This window comes from Anas platyrhynchos, chromosome 20 (assembly GCF_047663525.1).
Source record: "Anas platyrhynchos isolate ZD024472 breed Pekin duck chromosome 20, IASCAAS_PekinDuck_T2T, whole genome shotgun sequence".
Taxonomy (NCBI): domain Eukaryota; kingdom Metazoa; phylum Chordata; class Aves; order Anseriformes; family Anatidae; genus Anas; species Anas platyrhynchos.
Window position 1 is genome coordinate 5,742,952 of NC_092606.1, and position 20,149 is coordinate 5,763,100.

Genomic DNA, 20,149 nt, shown 5'->3' on the forward strand with positions numbered 1-20,149 from the left:
CCCATGGCAACGGCGGCACCTTGGCAACAGGCGGGAGGCGGGCGGAGGGGGGTTGGAGACCCGGGGGTCGCGGGTTCGAGGCCGGGGTCGGCCGGTCCCGGGCGGCGGGCTCGGGAAGGCGGTCGAGAGGGCGCCGTTGTTCAAGGGAAAGCGGCGGGGAGCGGTGTGGGGCCGCTGGGGGCACTGCGGGCAGCCGAGGCCGCGGCTGGAGTCGGGGCTGGGCCGCCCGGGAGGGAGGGCCGGGAGCCGAGCCCGCGCTGCAGGCTGAGGGTGAGGGAGGCGGCGGCGTTTCCCTCAGGCAGCGCCGTCCTGAGGCCCTCCAACGCTGACAACGCCTCTGGAATTAATCTCTCCCTTTTTGTAGAAAGCGCTGGGTATTGCTTTTGACTTAGCAATGTGTCTAGAAATGAGTGAGATAGAGAATGTCTGACCTAGCCGGTTTCTGCAGCCTCTCCAGGGGGTGTTCTCAAGCGAAGTATCACCCCTGAGGTATTTATCTGGGGCAAGGCACGATAATCTCACGGTTTAAAGAGGTGAGAAGAATGCTGAATGTTTCAGAAGTTCCTCACGGTGTCTTGCTGAAATATTTGGAACATAGGCTTAAATAATTGAGATAGCACTTCAATTTCCCGAATCAAAATGTTTTGAAGAAACTAAAAGGACTAGCATAAATGTAATCTTCAAAGATTTGCTCAGGATGGACGTGGACAAAGTCTCATCTCTCTCTTTTTCCAGCATCTCCTAGGCTCAGCCTTACCGAGGTGTGGGAGCACACAAAGGCCTTTGCAGCTTCTGAAGGCAGCAGACTGAGCAGTCCCTGGCACCTCTGGGATGTTGTTGAGTATATTCATATTTACTGTTTTATATTGTGCCTGCTGAAATGGGTTCCTTGTGTGACTATACACACTTAAAGCATCATTTTAAAAAGTGGTTCATTGTTTCCTGATTCATTTTAACAAGCTATTTCAGGTAGAGAACACGAGTTCCAGGATGCGTAAAATTAACATTTTGTGGTTTTCTCACAGATACGTCTAAAAATATAGGAATGTTTTTTATGTCACTGTGTGCCTAACTAAATAATCGATGATCTATTTCCACTGGATATTTTAGACCCCAACTCTTACTCAGATCTCAGGATAATCTGACCAGAATTCCATACAAGAAAAAACAAAGACATTAGCACATCTGAGCTAGAGTGAAAATTAGGTGTCAAGTCCAGAAAAAAAATGATATTTTCAATAGGAAATATGATCAGAAAATGCAGGTTTTATTGAAATTGGGGACCATTATATACCTTTATCTGTGAATTGTTCATACATACACAGTACAGTTACCAAGGATTTTGGTAGGCTTCCAAAAGATCCCAGAAGTAATACAGGAAATCACTGTATATTTGTTTAACATTGCAAGACTTGCAAATCACCTCTGTGTTTCATAAATCTTAACCAATCTTTATTAGATTTGCCTCGATTTGAGAACTTTTCCTTGATCCTCATGTTCAGCAGGCACTCACAGTTGTAGAGTGCTCAAGGCTATAAACAAACCAGGCTACTACATGTATAAGCATACTTCTTGGCCAGAAGTGAGGTGCATGCTTCCTACCTTTGTTAAACTGCAGCATATTGTCTAAATAGCTCAAATATTTTTGTATGCAGTTGTTACAGGTGGCATTACACGTTTGGAAATTGGTCAGGTATTTGGTGAAGCGTGAGGAGTATACAGCCTAATTCAGGGAAATACTCAAAGCAGAATTTCCTGATGCAATCCTTGCCTTGTCCTTTGCACTCTCAGCATTTGCATAAATTGATTGAACCACTCCTGCAACAGCAAATCACCACTGCAAGGATGAGCAATAGCTCTCTGCATTAGTCCTGCATGGTTTGTAAATACCAGTATCAGGAGAATGTGCCTGTCAGGGAATTGTGGAGAGGTGTATAGGACCTCTTCAGGATAGCTGTAGTGAGCTTTTAAATTATCTTGGGTAATCTAATTTAGAGGTAATCTTGCTTGTGGCTCCACTGCAGACAAGTTAGATGAGCCAGGAGTAAAACTGAGCATAATAATTCTGGCTGTGATTTTTTTTTTTTTTTCCCATCTGAGGCAGTCTTCATAGTGTGGAGGCATGACAAGAAAACAGTACAGCTAAATGCAAAGTTACTCATTTAACACATCCCACTTGAGGACTCCACTAGACAGCATTGGCCAAAAAAGTTATCTGTCAGAGCCAGGCAATGGAGTATCAATCAACTCAAATATGAGGAGCTACAACTGTAATGTAGTGACCAAGAAAACAAATGCTTTCCTTGAACTTCCTGGCAAGAGAAAATACTCCTTTTCTCCCCTGCGCCTCAAGAAAATCATCTGTTTACAGAAAGTCACCCTGTTTCAAAGAAGGCCACAATATTTTACTGGTTGATTACTTATTTTAGTTACCTTGGATCATCTTTCTTCTACAGGTGACCTTCTACAGGACTTTAATTGTTTTCAGATAAGCACGGTCAATAAAATAATAAAATATGGAAATACCAGACATTCTGTTTTTATATTCCTATATGCAAATATTCCAACGCCAGTTGATTGAGAATGACACCAAGCCAAAGTTTTGGCTATACTTTTATTTACTTCACGTACTATGAACATATACATTACATGCTACAAAAAAAAAAAATAAAAAAAGACTTTAACTGTCAAGAAAGTGGATAGTGTTATAATACAATGGCACATGTTCATATTTTTCTTCAAACTGGTTTGGTTAGAATCCTTCCCCAAAACCATTAACAAAAACGAAGTGTTTTAATCTTAAGATGATTAGAAATATTTGCATTATTAACAAATACAATTCAAACAGATTAACAAGATTTAACCATGTCAAATATTAGTAAAAAGGCTGGGGTTTACCAAAATGAAATATATATTAAAAAACCATAGCAGCCAGTTGTACTTTTAGTGTGATATAACGTGTAAATGCACCAGAAGAACACAGTGTAATTGAGCATTCTGCTTTCACGGTGTATTTCTAGAAATGATTATTCTAGTTCTAACACCTGCCTATGCACAATAGACCAAAACCACAGCCAAATAGAGACAAAAGATTGTGACCAACGTTCTTAGCAATGATTTTTTTTTGCACGCATTGGTAAGAAGGGAGAGAACAAATAGAAGGATAAACAAAGGCCACAAGAGGATTTAATCTACATGTTCATGAACATGTGTCCTACCCTATTTTCCTTTAAAAGAGCTCGATAAGTTGAAATGTCTATTTTGCACAAATGCAAACATTAATTTCTATCACCTATGAAACAAAATCACATTTCAGCTTAAACTGAAGAGGGGAAAACAGTTGTGTTAATGTATCTGTTGACTAAGAAAAACTGCTTGACAAGAACTTCAGATTCTAGTGCAACAGCAGCTATTAAGACTCCTCTAGTTTCTTTTTTTTTTGCTCTTTCAAAGTGTACAAATATTTGCAATTTATACAGTCTTCACAAAAACACACCTACAAACTCTGCAGTGTATTTGCTAGTTGACGATTCAATTTAAGCCATATTAAAAAGGCAGTATTTGCATAATAAAATTCCTTTCAGAAAAAAAGAAGTTCTTTTGGTATGTTAAAATAATTGCTGATTGGAAAGGTACAAATGTATGGGCTTTCGTTAATTGCAATTGGAAAAAAAAAAATACTTCAGAACAAACTGTGTTACTCTTAACAACAGAGTTCACTATGCTTCTTTTGCAAAACCTGAAGAAAAATATAAGCATATATGGGCAACTGATAAGCTCAGTATATAAATCCGTATTAAAATGCAGCTACTGAAAAATCAGTTGCAGTAAATACTAAGGTCAGAGGAAAATACAAACTAGCCTTAAATAAACCAATTTGTTACTGAACCTAGTGTTAGTTTCTGATTTTTTTTCGCCTCAAACTAGTTTTACTACACAGCCAGAAGTGATCTCACAATCAGAGACTGACACATCGCCCTAACCAGAATAGGGATCCAAGCTAGAATAGTACTGCAATTCCTTTGTTACTGTTATTTTTAGGTCACTGTCATAAAATGTCAGTTTTCTAATGATCTTTAGTAGTGCTGATGAGATTTGTGATGGAACAAACTATGATTAATGTACATCGGCGTTAGTCCACAGATTTATCAGGTGCCCATTACCTGAAAATTAGACTTGCTGATGATTAGTTCTGAAGTAAAGCAACTAGTACTTAAATATAACAGAAATATTACCATTTCCAGCATGTTACACAGTTCTGAGGTAAAGTGTTACCAGTATTCTGTTTTATGGGTGGGTGACTTGCAGCAATAGCCTTTGCAGTGGGAACTAACCCTCGCAGCATTTACAACCAATGAGACATTCTAGTGACACGCTTTGTATCAACCAAAATAACATTTGCAGTTTGATACCGTTTTAGAAAAACTGTTCTGTAGAGATTATCACTGTAGTCAGAGTTGCAAAATTTGTTTGCTTAAGTTTGGTCACTAGAGTGCTATATTTGGAAAACAATCCAGGGTACAGACAAGGGGTAGTTACTTCAGTGTTTAATTTTAGTTTACAAAACTTACTGAATCCATTCTGATTTATGTTAAAGAAAACCAGATAATTAGAAGAACAGGTTTAAAACAAACAAACAAAAAACCAACAAGCAGCGCATAATACCTATGCACCTATTCAATGCACTGATTTTCATTAAGAGTTACGAAGCCATATTTACTCTATTACACCTTTTGAGAATCAATCCAGAAGCACACAAGTATTTTCCGTTAGTTTATTAAAAATAAAATCCTCATGAATTCACTATCAAATAGTTTACAGATGGGAATTAAACCAGAAGAGTCCCCAGAGTAACTTTAAATTAGAAGTAGTATTTGGTTTGTCAGTTTATCACTTTTGACACTGATTTGTACTGTAACGTATAAGGGTATGGAATAATTCTAGAAAACTGGCCCTATGCAATCTATTTTTTTCTGAAAGCAGTGTAAATATTTTAGTATATTTAGTGAATCAAACACTGCTTTAAAGCTATGCATTAAAGTGCTATGCATGTATTTTTCAGCACTGGTGTGGATGTTTACACTTCAATAAGCCTTGTATTTGTGGATAGAGAGATTGGTGTGTTAATAGGAATTTTAAATTAAAATCAGCTGCTACGTTTGAAGCATCAACAGTACTGAAGAAATCAATCTAGTGTCCACCAACATCTAGAATTCTGAGGTTGATTTGATCTGTCATTCACCGTTAAAATGGTACGTATTTGTAAATCATAAGGCTGTCTCCAATGTGCTCTACAGAAGTCTGTACTGTGCACGGTTACTTCACCATGCAAAATACTGTATAGCCTTTCCAGGACAGAGAATTCAGGATGGAAGAAAAATGGAGAAAGCTCCAGGATAAATTTGTGGAAAAAAACCCAACAAGCTATCTACACACTGAGTTGTCTAAGGTTGATGTTCATCGCCTGAGGAAGAAGCAACATAAACAAAAGGACTGGAGAGAGCTATAAACGCTATCATAACATCTACGTTACTGCTTTCCCCAGCTGCTGCTGCTGGCAAGGTCCAGTCTGCTGTGCACATGGACATAAGCAGGCATTACAACCTATAATCATGTACTAGTTCTGCCACTTGACACACGAGTTATCTACTGTCGTACCCTGAATTACATGACCTTTGATTAAGGAATGGTGGTGTTCAGTCCCAGGGGTTTGCAGGTTATCAGAACGCTTATACAAGCGATACCGCTTTCAACATCTGTCGAAACATAGTCTTGATGGCATCTGCAATAAAAACAAGTTGAGATTGTTCCCATCTGCAAGCGCAACTGTTGAGCCACACTCAGCTGAAGTCCTCATCGGGATTCTGTTGATCCAGCAGGCGGACATGTGTGAATGGAAAGTGACCACGTTTGCCGTTACATTCTCCTTCCCACTGACCACTCACGTTAATCTTTGTGACCTTTACCAGCTCACCGACCTGCAGGATGAGAAATAAGCAAGTGTTACAATTCATAAAACCACACCAGATGAGTAACTGCTACCCCTCCCATTAGGTGTTACATCACCCAAGTGTACCAGATACACTTCTATAATGAAAATAGCTTTAGTCGTAACTATTTTTGATACACCAGCCTACCACCCCATGTTATTCACTCCTGAAGAAAATTTAAAGAGGAAGCAGCAAACCTAGGCCAGGTGAGAACTACCCTCTAGCCTGCAATCCAGCACCATTCTTCCACAGCACTTTTGGGCCTTGACATCAGCTGCTATCATAATAAATGGATCTGGCCGATTTGACAAAGGCTTGCACTCTGCTTGTACTACATCAATCTGATTAGAAGAGGGATTGCAGATGTACAAAGTGAACACTAATCTGCAAGCTAACCTGCTCCTTAATTTTGAAATCCTGCAACTCTGAAAACATGCCTATCCATTTCTACCCCTCTGTCTAGGATTTTCTCACTGATCTTACGTCCAAGTAACACAATGTTTTTCAGAAATCTTCCCAGGTCACAGAAAGAAAATGCTTTTGAGAAGATTAACTCTGTTTTCTTTTACAAATGCTGTAAACAAACTCTCAAGGCACAGCCACAAGCCTTACTGCATTTCATCCAGAAATTCACTGAATATACAGTTAGTTTGCATACATGCTCATCACTGTGTTTCCAATTCATCCAAAATTGGATCTCATTAGTCTCACTTTCCAGGCGGTGAATGAAGAATAAGGCAAACAATTTAAGATGCTACCAACCTCCATTAACTTTACAGGTTTTATTCACTTGCAATCTTTTGCCAAAATAGCTTTTAACAGTTCATAAATTCAAAACACTACATGGACATTTAATTAAGCTTCCCATAACACTAATGATTACTTATCTGGTAATGAGAGGCACGCTGGGGATTCTTGCTGTAGCTTTTTTTTTTTTTTAAAAAAAAAAAACTTTTGTAGTAATTAGTATAGATATTTTAATGAACCATATTTTGAAGAAAATCCTCTTATGTATTTGCTTCCAGCAAAAAGGAAGCTTTACTTGACTTCTGTATGCTAGTTTTAGCTCTTTAGGAATTTAATCATGCAGTATGTATCATTTTGCTACTGCTAATAATCACTGGGGGGGTTGTACCAGTAAAAATACTCCGTTGACCAAAACAACACGTCAGCTATAATTTAGTAAGGACAAGATTAAACACAACAACACTAGGAACAGCAACTCTTATTTCCTAACCAGAGCCATTATGAGAACACTATCCGAGATATTTTAAATTGCTTCAGATCTGGATACAGTCCATCTATGAGCCTTCAACAGCAAAGCGTATAACCTCCAACCCAGAAGGAAAGAAAAAAAGCTTGTCCTTCAGTCTCGCTGAACAGTCCAAGATATCCTGGCAGCATCAGCAATTAAAGAAAAGAATACATCCTACTGTCTTATTTTCCAAGCTAGAAGTTTACCTTTTTCTTAATATATCTCAGACAACACTACTTACAACAAAATAACATTTAAATATTTAAAGTGTGCATTCATTACTTTCATTTTCTGTAAGACTCCCCTCCTACCTGTTTTTCGTTCTCCCCATCCTTACTGAACTTCAAGCATTTTTATTGTGGGAACCATTTTCAAATGTTTTTGACAGACCTAAGATCAAGATATTCTACCTGTAGGTTCACATCCAACATTATTTACACACTGCTTACTTGGTGTAGTGTACTAAAAGTAATATAATATGCCAATTATGCTTCACAGAATTATATGAAAACTTCAAGTAGTGTGGCACTGGCAATTCTGCCCACACAAAGTCACAAAACATGCAGAAGTTGCACTTCATTCATCATCTGTAAGATATTTTTCTTAGACTGACCATGTCTCTGCTCTCACTGAATACCTCACTCACTACGTTATCTTCATATGGTTCATCTTAGATACCTTATCACAAACTCACCTACAAAAATTGGGTTCAGCAGAGCAATGAAAATGAGTTAGAACATGGGATGCTGTTCTAATACTCCCAGAACCACCCTGGTGCTGCTTGGTTTTAAGGGACATTTAAGGATAATTGCAGCAGTAGGACACTCATTTATGAATTCTCATTACTGTAAGAAGCTACACTCGAAACTTGCATTTTAATAACTGTTAAAAGAGCAGAGTCTTCTGAGTTCATATATTCCTTTTTACCAATACAGTAACTCCATTTAGCAACCTCTCTCTCTCTGATACAACCTTTCATTCACATTTTATATATGGCTATCTTTACAACTACCGAAGCAGGACTGACTTTAAGTAAGCATGAGTCATTTCACAAATGCTAGTTTCATAAAACAGCTCCATTAACTCCTTAATGACTTACAGACCTTTCTAGACCCGCTTGGAAATTCCGTATATTAATTCATAGTTCAAATACTCTCCTGAAGACAATACAGAGATCTTTCAAAGCTACCTGTTATTTCAGCTGGTGGAATTTCACAAATTTTAGCCAAGAAGTGGCTATTCCCTCTGAATTCTCCTCTTTTAATGCTGACTTATTACTGTATTATTAGTCTATTGCACATCACCCCACCAAGCACAAAGCCCCGAGGAAAGCACTATACCCTGCTAAAAGGCCACGTTTGTCTCTGTCCCCATGAGACTTTTTAGAACTAAATATATGCCATATGCTGCTACAAAACAAAAATGAAGCTTTATGTGAAGACTTTTGGATGCTGTGGTTTTATTCCAAGTACTCCTCTTTGGAAAGGTCAGAATGGTAGAGTTCTGCTACTGTTAGGGGGGAAGGGGTGACAGCGCTCTCAGAGTTGTTTATCAGAGATCTTCCCTTTTTCTACCCTCTTTTAACTAATATAGACTTGACAACTCCTTGAGTAGGTCCTGTAACAAGCAAAATAAATGTAATATTCTGCTAAATCTTTTTTCCATAACATTTATTAAAACATAACTTGCTCTGATCCTCCTTCTTCAAGCTCTTCAAAACCATGTCAGTTTTAATCTAACGGTACAGATAATTTTGTTTGCAGTTTGGGCCAAAAATGTTTGATCGTAAGAATCTATTTGCTTAGGACAAACAGTGGGATCAAATCCCACCCATAAATGTTACACAATTTAAGGCTATGAGTTCTCATTTGGAGGAAAAAAAATCTAGATTTATAATTATTAAGAGGTCTGGGCAAACATGGACTGAAAAGATTTACATAATGCTTTCTACTAAGTTGTCAAAGAAAGAGATCTCTAAAAAAACAAAGAAGAAACACCATGAAGTGAAAGGGGAAAGGGAATGTAAAAATAAAAATTAAATTAAAAAAAAAGAACAAAACAGAAAGAAGACAAGAAACAATACTTTGTTAGACAGGATGAAGAAAAACTTGGGAAAAATGAAGCTCACATTTTTCCTGTATGGACGTTTAAAGCAGTTCAGTAACATTGTTATTTGAATAATTAAGGGTGCAAAGAAGCTAGGAAGGCCAGTTAGAAGCAGTGATAAATGCCTCAAGTTTCCCAATATTAAACACAGAATAAAGAACCACCATTATTACTGCATTTCTTAATCATGGAGCTGTAGCAGGACAGGTATACATCATCCTAACCAGGAGATTCAACCTGGCAACGAGCAAGTATTTCAATAATGTTACAAGGCCTGGGAAGACCGTTGTTCTAACAGAAGGGTAGAAAGGCGCTGCTATAAATCTTTCTTACAACCTCACACAGATGGGCAGAGCCCACAAACTTCTCAATTCCCCCCTCCCAAACACTTCTGCTATCTAGCATATTAACTTGAGCTGCTAGTAGAGCACAGCAGTGCAAATTAGTTCAGGACAGAGGAGACGTTCTCCAGGAAAGACGTTCCGAAGCGCAGCATACTTGACAGCCACGTGATTTTCAGTGAAGAGGATCAGACTAACAGAAAATCAGCTGCGGCACTCACGAGCTGTTCTTTATAAGGAATCTTGCTTTCCGTCAAAGTTCCTTACAACAGCCTAGACTACTAGGATTTTCTCACTCTCCCTGTTTTACTCTGTGCTACCGAATTGTGATTTGGGCAGTGTGGTGGGATACTGCTTTGAATGAAATTAAATGTGAAGTTAAGCTTAAGGAAATACTGGAAGCACAGCAGGGTCAATTAAAGCTTAAAAACAAAATCTGGAAAGAAAACCAAAAGTTTTTGTTTTTGTTTTTTAAACCACAACATAATCTCCAATGTCTCCAAGAACATTCAGGTATATTTTGAGCCAGAGGTGGCTGGGTAAAGGTGGTCAGAGAAAGAGGCAAGGAGACAACATTTTAGACATCATAAAAGTTGAAAGATTAAAATCTTTGCATTATTTCCCCAAAATCTGATGAGTTGACATCAATTTCTATACATATTTCTCAGCCCCAAAATTTACATTTTGTATCCTGTCTCTCTCAATTCAGAAGTGTAATAAAACACATCCTAACTCAATATATTTTACCTACGTGGGGAGAAACTTCACACCTCCCAAGTTATCTATCGGTTCTGTAGAATTTGCCAATTCTGTACTGAAGACGTGTATATATGATTGCCGCACCGATGAAGTACTGAAGTGCATTTTGTGCTAAGCAAGATTAAACAAAGTATTTAGGAGTGGAAAGGAGATGCTCTGACTCAGCACAGAAACTGTTTTTTCCCAAGTACTTAAAATGTTATATAAACAGGAAGTCAATTAGGTATCAGGAAATTCCAGAGCCTTTAGCTCAAAGAAAGCCTAGATTAAAGGATCCAATTTACATATCATCCTAAGGCAAAGGTCTGCCACTTAGAATACCTTGGTCTCAATTTCCTCAAATGTAACTTCAGGGATAACTATTTGATGTGTAGAGATAGAGCACTGTTCTCCTTTTTAAGAGGAAAAAAAAAAAAAAAACAACAGAAGGGGCATGTACAAGTATTTGATCATATCAAGAAGTGAATCGACCCTAGGCAAACTCACTGCTTTATTACAAATCGTACTCCATCAATCACTGCTTTACAGGACACTTCCCTATTGAGCTGTAATATATGTTCCTGCTTCAAAAGCAAAAAAAAGAAAATGAAGCAATCTGCTTGAGTTCAGGATATAAAAATGAAACCCTGTGTGTGATCATCGTTGTCTCAGTCTGCATAATTTTCAAGTGACTATCAATGCTTCCACTGATTGCTTTTCAACTGCTGACAGAATGAAAGAAAACTCAACACACCTTTTGAAGACCAAGCAAGCAACATTGAACACAGATTCCAACACACAACTTTATGGACAGCTCCCTCACCCTCCTCCCCAAAATAAAAACTTCAGAAGTGAAAACATGGATGGGGAAACACTTATGACAGAAATGTTTGACAAAAGACACAATTTTGGTTCAGTAACCTAAACATGATGCAATCGTCAAACTCTAGTCAATAAGTGACTCGAGTCACTTATTTCCAAAAAAAAAGTTTATCCATAACTCATGATGCAAAAACAGCATTACAATGCTTTTTCCCTTTCTTATTCCTACAGATCTACAATGCGCTTGAAAGGGAAATCCCTTGAACAGATCTCTTCTTGCTAAGTTTTGCCCATTATGTACCTCCAAAGCCAAGGCTGTCTTGTCGTAGGCATTAGGGACTCGCTTCTGGATAACCCGGGCATAAATAGGGCCATTCTGAAGGTTAGGGAGCGGAGTGTTGATGCTGGGCTGGGCATAGGGCCCTGGCTCCGGCCCACCCAGTGGTTGTGGGTGGGAACTATCCTGGTTACCTCCAATCAGAGTAGATACTGAAGCAGAGGAAGGTCTATACTTCTCGACGTAAGGAACAGGTATCATTCCCCTCTTCCCGTCGCAGTCTTCTGCATTCCACCACTGCTCTTCAGGTTTATCCCGGATTTTCAGTATGTCTCCTTTCTTAAATGGAAGATCTTCTTCATCATTTCCATTAAAGTCAAAGAGAGCTCGCACATACTCAGCTTCCTCCTGTCTGAGGATAACGCCGCTATTCTGCCTGGGTCGGGGGGGGATTGGTTCTATCAAGGTTGTAGTGTCCAAATAGTGTATTTTGTAGAATTCCAGTAAAAGTGGCAAAGAATCAAACTCCTGGTCACCTATTCGAAATCTGGTGGGATTCAACCCTGAAAGAGGAAAGCAAAATATCAACAAAGAGAGCATTACAACTGTAAATTAAGCACCTGAGAAGACTAATATATTTACAAATAAAAAATTTGATGTTGCATTAGGCCAATTTTCTACCAACACACATTACATTCAGCTCTTTCATGCACTTCTGATTAAAGGCAGCACTATATTGTTTGTGAGGACGGAGATTTAGTTTAAAAGATTTTGTCAATAACAGAAAAATCAGGTAACAAATTGTTGGGCACTGCCAAACTTCCTGAATTACAATAGAAGTATCTTGTATCCACCAGTGTTACGTGGAACCAATAGATAAATTTCAAGTTTGTTTGTTTGTTTCAAAAGTTATTTCAAAAGGACAATATTGCAATAACAGTCATTTACCTGTTGTAACATATCTTGGGTTAAAGGGATGGACACTACAGGAAACTACTTCGCTCAGCAACACAAAAATGCATGTTTTCACAATGGACATAATTGATTCTTTTAATTTCAATTCTTGTAGTTTCCTTGCCATATTTGTCAGATGGAGTCCAAGCTATAAATTTGAACCTCAAATACATTAAAATGTAAAATATACATACGATGTTCATATTCAAGACATTAGAAATACCATTTCCATTTTCCATTTGTGTGCTGCACTTTTTTTTTTTTTTTTTAATTTTTATGTTCTTCAAGCTCAGCTGGTGAAAAGCACATGCATGATGTTCTATTTCCACCATGCACTATCCACTGTTTTATCAGTTATGGGAAGAACTAGGGAAGGCTGGGGGATGGTAGCGGAGAGGAAAAGATTTATGCTTTAATGAGTAACTCTTTTAGCAAGAAAGAGATGCTTACTTTGCAAGTCTGTTTCTCTGCGGGGAATATCTAATAGTTCTGAGACTTAGCTCTCGAGTACAAAGCTAGCAGAATTTTTTAGGCTGTCACTGATACAAAACCCCCCTTTCAAAGTAGCACTGTCAGCACGGAAAGCTAACATTACAAGAAGGTCTTTCAAGAAAGCAAAAAGGGGTTCTAATAGAAAAAAGGGATGATTCAATAAGATCAACACAGACAAACACCCAATAAATAAGTTCTGAAGTTCCTGAAGGAACACAAATGTCACTGAAGCTTTTTACAGAAAATTCAAAGAAGCAGAACAAACTCATTGCAAAACGCACATCTGCACTCATTAATGGGCCTGAAAGACTTTCAGAAGGTATCAGCACAACTGCAGCGAACCAAAGAACAAAAGCAATACCATCAAAAATTACCAAAAACAACCCACAAAACAAACTGGCTTCACCAAAAGATAAGGAAACTAATGTAAACATCAGTATGAAGCATGAACCTGACGTGGAAAGTGAGAGTAAGATTCTACCTCGTTCTCTCAAAGCTTAAGGCTGAAAAGAAGCAAAACCCCCTCAACTTTTCTTGATGAGATGTAACTTACAGCTCTAGACTTAGCAAGAACTCTACAACTTCATCTCAGAGGCGGCTCATAGCTAAGTAGTCTCACAGGAGATTACTTCTGGCTGGACAAGCACCATCCCTACATCACTTTAAAACAGCTTCAGTTCACTGCAGAAGCATAAGACACAATCTGGGAATGTCGCACTTCCATTGCCACTGGAGGTGGAAAACCATGCTTTGCAACAAGTGTTACAGACATCAAATTTTAGACTAATCTGGTGACAGAAACACAAGCATGCATTTGCTGCTACTTGATATGTGAACCTTTAAGGATCAGGCTTATATAGATGTTTATGCCAAAAGAAAAAGCCACAGAAACTTTAAGAGGACCAGGACAACAAAGACCTTTGAAGTCACATGGAGAAGCCAATCTCCAATATCCAAAAAGGCCTGGAAAAAGTATTTAGTAGGTAAGTTCACTGACATGGAACTAACTTTACATGACTAAGGAATATGAAACACTGATTTACCTTTGCAAAGCCTGCTGCAAACTGACTCAGTCAGAAGACCGAGACCTGTCTCCAGCAAAATAAGAGTACGCAGAAAAATCTGTGTACAAATCATTGGAATTGAGCAGTTCAAAAGTACCATTCACCAGCTGTGTCAGCACCAAAATCATTAGCAGAATGAACAAAGTTTTGGGGGTTTTAAAAAGGAAAAAAAAAAAATCACTCTTGCCCTCTTCAAATCATGCATGACAGCCTGAACCAGCTGCTAAATGTACCTGAATAAAACCAAAGTTGGACTCCTAAGAGGAAAGTCCACTGAAGCCTTATGTACGAGGGAGTGACTGAAATCAGTGTACTGTATCCTGGAAAAGAGCGTTCCAAAACATATTTTGCACAATTGAGGAGTGAGAGAACACAGCTCCTTCAACTACATTCTAAGATCAGAAAGATAACAATAATCCTTGAAAGGACAAAGAGATAAGCAGCAAAAAGGAGCCACATTATTTCCCTAAGAGAACACTCCCAAAACACCACACGTAGTTCTGATATTTTGGTTTTAAAAACAGAAGGCATCCACAGAAAAAATCAGAGGTCTGGAAAACAAGGCTATTGCAACAAGAAATCCGTGAGCTCACTTCAAATTGCCAGAGAATAAAGACAGCAACCTGGTCATGGCTTGGACATTTTTAATTTCTTCTAAATTCAGCATAAAACAACTAAGTAGTTGAAAGTCGCAGTTAGAGAAGCACAGGTTGGAAATAAAATACAACTACACCTTACCAAGCAAGCGATAAATTCCTCATCAGTTTAAGACTTTTTATGTCTACTCTTGTTCAGCAACAAGTTAAAGAGCTGAACAATGTTCAGTTACGTAGCAGGGAAATAATTCTATGCACCACGAGCTTCAAGGTCCTGTCATTCCCTGGAATAACAAAATTTAAAGACCAATAGATTTTAGACTCAGAGGAATTCTTCAGCTTCTCATTTGGACTGCAACATGCCCCATACCTGTATGCCAATCTAATAATTAAGGTGAGATCTACCACAAGGAAGTGGAAGTTACAGCAACAAGGCATTTATATATTTTATTTTTTTAAGTAGAGCTGTTTTTTTTTTCACAATCTTGGAATACTTTTCTTGGAGGCACAAGTTCTAGCAGCATGTTGTTCACGTCTTCTGGGGGCTCTCAGGAAGAGGAGAATGCATGTAAAGGTAAGCCTAGCTACTAGAGGAACTTTAGTCACTTCCTACCAAAGCTGGGCAACAAGTACTAGAAATTCTCTTCCTTTCTCCCCAGCTCTGTATGACTGAAGGGAAGATAGCTGTTCATTTTGCACCTCCAGCAGCAGAACTGCTCAGCTCCCTAAGATGACCAAGATAGTTCTTGGAAGAGCTAGTGAACCCTCTGCTCTCAAGAGGGCGTGGAAAGTGTGAAAACCCAAAGTAGTTCATAATTAAAGTTTCAGATCCGGACCCTGACAGTTCTCTATGATGCATGTGTCTTCCTGACCAAACACTTTAATATTGGGGTTGGCCTTGTGCCCACATCGGAAATATGGTTTATAAGTTTTCTAAATAAAATACCTAATACTCTACTTCTCAAGAGTGTGGGCAGGTGGCATAGCCACAGAGCAGCTTCTCACTTCATCAGATGTCAGAGGTTTTACATTTCTCTCTACACTCCAATTGTGTTCGTGCCACTAGGCAATTCTCCATTGATCCTTAAGCTCTGGTAAACTTTCTTTGGAAGACCTCACAGGAATAGAAGTTTTTTCATTTTCATTTCTAGACCTCCTCCATAAGCCCCTGTACACCATCTTCAGAAGTATGCTTTGGGCAAGAAAGGCTGTTCTTAGCGTTCAGGGTGCTGAGAAACAAGGCTCAAAGTAAGACATCACAGCGATGTGAGCCAGCTACACCTGAGCACACACAAACTCACATTGAAGCCCGTGCATTTCCCCCACCCTCATACGGACACCTTTTTCCCTTAGTCTTAAGCACCTCTCTCCTCATGCCTCAGTAAAACAAACAAGTACCCATGAATGCTCTAGAGTAACAGTAAAACCTCATTCATCGACTGCTGAGAAGAGCTCTACGCATCTCAGAAGAAAATTCTCACAGAAGCTCCTTATTGCCATTTCTGCAGACAATCAGAGGATGAGAGAAAAGTAAATGCCTAATGCCTACGCTTTCCAAGCTTCCAGTAGTTTGTATTTTAGGACCTCAATACCAAAAAAACAAACAGGTGTCCAAGTTAAACCACGTTGCTCACCGGTATCTAAAGCCATCTCATCATATAAAGAGCAGAGTTTGGGTATCATTATATGATTACAGCCTGAATTTTTAAAAATCATAATGGAGGTGATTTAGAATCACAAGAAGCATGTTCTTAAAATGCACACGCTGTAGAAGGTGGTGTTTTTGATAAGCATGTCATACTTTCCTACTTCAGAGTAAAAATGTATAACTCTAAAGCTTATGGTTTTAAGGTTTCTGTCTTCATCACATCACACTTTCAGTAGGAAGCAAGTCTGTCTTTAGATATTTTAGGCATCTTCTTTTAAATTGTATCATACGTTTTTACCCTGGACTTGTATGTCAACTTATAAACACATGATGTGTTTAAATGTTTTCTCTATTGTCCATGGCCATGCTAATGCCTGCACAAAGTACTTTGTCTAGTTTGGGACTTCTGTAGCCTGTGATGCTTGATTACAAATGATACCCTAATTCCAATGCAATTACTAATCTTCATCTCTACTGGAAACAGAGCGTTTTTATTCCTTTACCTCAATGATTTACCCCGTTTCTTTTAATGGGCTACTTTTCAGTAAGATGTAGTTATTTTGGGAAGTTCTGTTGAATTCTTTCTTCCTTATTCTGAAACATTTCCTGGAAGAAGTTAGGAACTACAGCACATCAGGCAAAAGGCAAATTTACCCAAAAGTTAGCTTTAGAAAAAAAAAAAAAACCTTCAGAAATTGAAGAAATGATCCAATTTTTGTGACAGTATGGCTTTTTATATTAGGGAAGCCCAAGCTCCTCAGCGCATTCATATTGTATAGAAGCTAGGTTCCCAGTATCATCTGCACGCAGCAGCGTTCCAGCAGTCATGAATCACACAGGCTTACTGAAGCTAACAAGAAAATCACCTTAAAAAAGTAGACAGTACAGGTAATTAACATAGTGAAGTTGTTCTTCCTGATGTTTCAACTTGACCACAATAAATAAGGAGCATGATGATTTGCAAACATTTACCTCATTTTACTGCATTACTTTTCCTATTCAAACATGAAATCATCTTTCACCCTCTACCAATGATTCCATCTCCCTTCCCCCGGTGAACATTCCCCTCCCCAGTTTTTCTGAAAGAAACTTGCACTTTAAATGTAATTTAATACATATGCACCCGCCTTCTTTCTTTCATTTAAGTGTGAAAAGAAAACAGCATCAGCACAAAGGCATCTATTTAAAACCACTAACATTTCAGCATAGGATTATCTGTGGTGCAGGGGTGAAGCACCACCTATTTTCATAACATCCAGGGGAAAAAAAAAACACACCCTACCAAAAATAATTAAACTTTTTAACATAGATTAAGCCTACTGTGCCAGCAGCCTACGCAGCTACAATAGCAGCTAGTCTGCTAAAGCAGATAAATATTTAAAACAGAAGATAACTACCTAAGGGGCATTAAGTGATTTATAAAAAGAACACCAAAACCTCAAAATGTTTTAATGCTCACTGTGTAATCCAGCCCACAGAATGCCACAAAACATTACTGAGCTTAAGAGCGTAGCACAACGAAAAAGTTAGAGCGGCTATTTACCAAGGTGGCATCACAGTAACACAGACATTCAATAACGAGGAAAACATTGTCTTTCCAGAGAAAACAACTGCCAAGCAAAGTAACTGGCACACACACTTCAGGGTTTTTCACCTCTAGGGATTCCACTACTAAGAATTCTGGCAGCTTAATCTGCTCTATACAACATCAGTCATGCATTTCCAGCATCAAGCCTTCATATACCTATGAAAATAAACCTTTGTCTTGACCGACGTGAAACTACGAGGAATCTAACAAGTCTTGTGGCAAACCATTTAGCTACCCACTTCATTTCCAGCTGAATCCGCCACCTTTAAATGCTATCTCGTGGAGCTTTTTATGACTCGAGTACACTCTGCAGCTGTGGTATGTTCCTGGATAAATACAATGACTTCAGGCTTTCCCCAGTTTGCCAATTTTACATGTTGCCCCAAGAAATAGAGATCACTGCGTAATGGTGCAAATCTACTGGCAACAGGTTTGGTTTTTTATTCAGATTACCCCCTTCCTAGTCAACTAGGGTCTGTGCAGAGACTGTGAAATCTTTTATGTAGCAAATACCATTGAATCCTCCCAACACAGAAAGTGACCGTACCTACATACAACATTCAAAACTTTGCAGTGATTTCTTTCTGAGCTGCTAGGAATATGCCCACATCATCTTACGAGCATTAATATGCACGCCTGAGTGGTTCTACTACCAATTTCAGTAATGACTCAAGCAAGGATATTGCTGCCTTTTAACTAAATCTTCTCACTTGCACATCTAGGGATTATGCACCGCTGGGAGCCCTTGTTAATTTAGTTCTGCTTGTACTTTCAGAAATGCTGCTTCCCATTATAACAGTTTTCCTTTTAACTGTCAGTATTTTCTACTCCACAAGCATTAATTTGGATGCATTATTGATTATTGATGATGTTGAGTCAATGAGAAATAACATCACATCTTCCCTTTCAACACACGGTGTGCGTGGGAGCACCCAAAACTTCACATCTAATTTACAGGAATAATTGCTTTTACATTCCTGAGGAGTTCCTAACACTTAAATCACCCCCCCCCCTAACGCTCTGGTTTGTGACCTGAAGTTTAGCCTTACTGCCTGTCCTCTAACACAAAACCATTTCGGCAGAACCCAGCCTTTCAGATGACATTTCCACACTTCCATCTCCGAGCTGAGATGACACCCCCCGTGCAGTAACTAAACTTGACTAAAACAAAAGTCCATGTGGAGCACCACAACTCCGGGATCGGGAAAACCAACGCTCACCCCAGCGCACGTTTAACCCCACAAACCGACTCCCTCAGCGGCTGCTGCCCACAAACTCCTGCCTCAACACCCCCAGCACCACCACACGACACAATTCCTCACAGAAACCCCCAGAAGCGGCCCGGGAGGAGGCACCGAGCTGGGCCCGGCCTCCCTTCCCCCGGGGGGAAGCTGAGGGGGGCACGGCCGGCCCCGTGAGGGGATCACTCACCCGGGGCCCCAGGGCCCTCGCCGCCGGCTCGCCGGCCTCCCGCCGGCCCCAGGCTGTTGACGATGTAGTGCGAGACTCGGGAGCTCTCGGACACCGACAGCACGAAGTCCCCCGGGATGGTGCCGGAGTCGCGCACCAGGAAGGTGCCGTGGCGCTGCCCCTGAAGCAACGACACCGCCTCGGCCCGGCTCAGCCGCCCCCAATACCAACTCGCCCGGTCCTCGGCGTCGAACTGCCCGGCCATGGGGGCCGCCCTCGCTGCTGTTCCTGCTGCCGCCGCCCCCCCCCCCCCCCCAAGGCCTGGCCCGGCCCGGCCCGGCCCCGCCGTGCCCCCCGCTCCGCGCCCAGCCCCGCCACCCAAAATGGCGGTCCCGGCCCTGACCTCACCTACCGGACGTGACGGCGCCAGGGGGGACGCGGGGAAGGAGGCGCGTCATCTGCGCGCGCGGCCGGGGGGGGGGGGGGAGAGAGGGAGTGAGGGGGGGGCGGGTGAGGGGCGCTGAGGAGAATAGGGGGTTTGGGAGGGGCTGAGAGGGGCTTAAAGGGGCTTGAGGGAGGCTGAAGAGGGGCTGAAACGGGCTTGAGAGGCTCTGAGGGGGGCTGAGAGGCTCTGAGGGGGGGGGGGCTGAGGAGAACAGGGGGCTGAGGAGGGCTGAAGGGGGCTGAGGAGGGCTGAGGAGGGCTGAAGGGGGCTGAGGAGGGCTGAAGGGGGCTGAGGAGGGCTGAAGGGGGCTGAGGAGGGCTGAAGGGGGCTGAGGAGGGCTGAAGGGGGCTGAGGAGGGCTGAAGGGGGCTGAGGAGGGCTGAAGGGGGCTGAGGAGGGCTGAAGGGGGCTGAGGAGGGCTGAA

General features: G+C 40.5%; 1 protein-coding gene and 1 long non-coding RNA gene across 4 annotated transcripts; one reads left to right on the plus strand and one right to left on the minus strand.

Annotated features, from left to right (window-relative positions):
• The first annotated feature begins 85 nt into the window (after positions 1–85).
• Positions 86–3,681, plus strand: LOC106018785 (uncharacterized). Of its 2 annotated transcripts, none has more exons than XR_001193130.5 (2): positions 86–533; positions 736–3,681. It is a non-coding gene; the product is annotated as an uncharacterized lncRNA (long non-coding RNA). The 2 variants fall into 2 exon arrangements; XR_011804203.1 differs by having other exon boundaries at positions 86–489.
• CRK (CRK proto-oncogene, adaptor protein) lies at positions 2,596–19,661 on the minus strand. 2 transcript variants are annotated; one of them, XM_027472126.3, is made up of 3 exons: positions 19,303–19,661; positions 11,724–12,092; positions 2,596–5,978 (listed from the first exon to the last, which is right to left on the minus strand). In XM_027472126.3, exons 1-3 carry the CDS (start codon positions 19,544–19,546, stop codon positions 5,971–5,973), a joined length of 621 nt encoding a protein of 206 aa, XP_027327927.1. In that variant the 5' UTR covers positions 19,547–19,661; the 3' UTR covers positions 2,596–5,970. The 2 variants fall into 2 exon arrangements, with proteins under 2 accessions (XP_027327927.1, XP_027327926.1); XM_027472125.3 differs by having other exon boundaries at positions 11,554–12,092; positions 19,303–19,656.
• Positions 19,662–20,149: the final 488 nt, after the last annotated feature.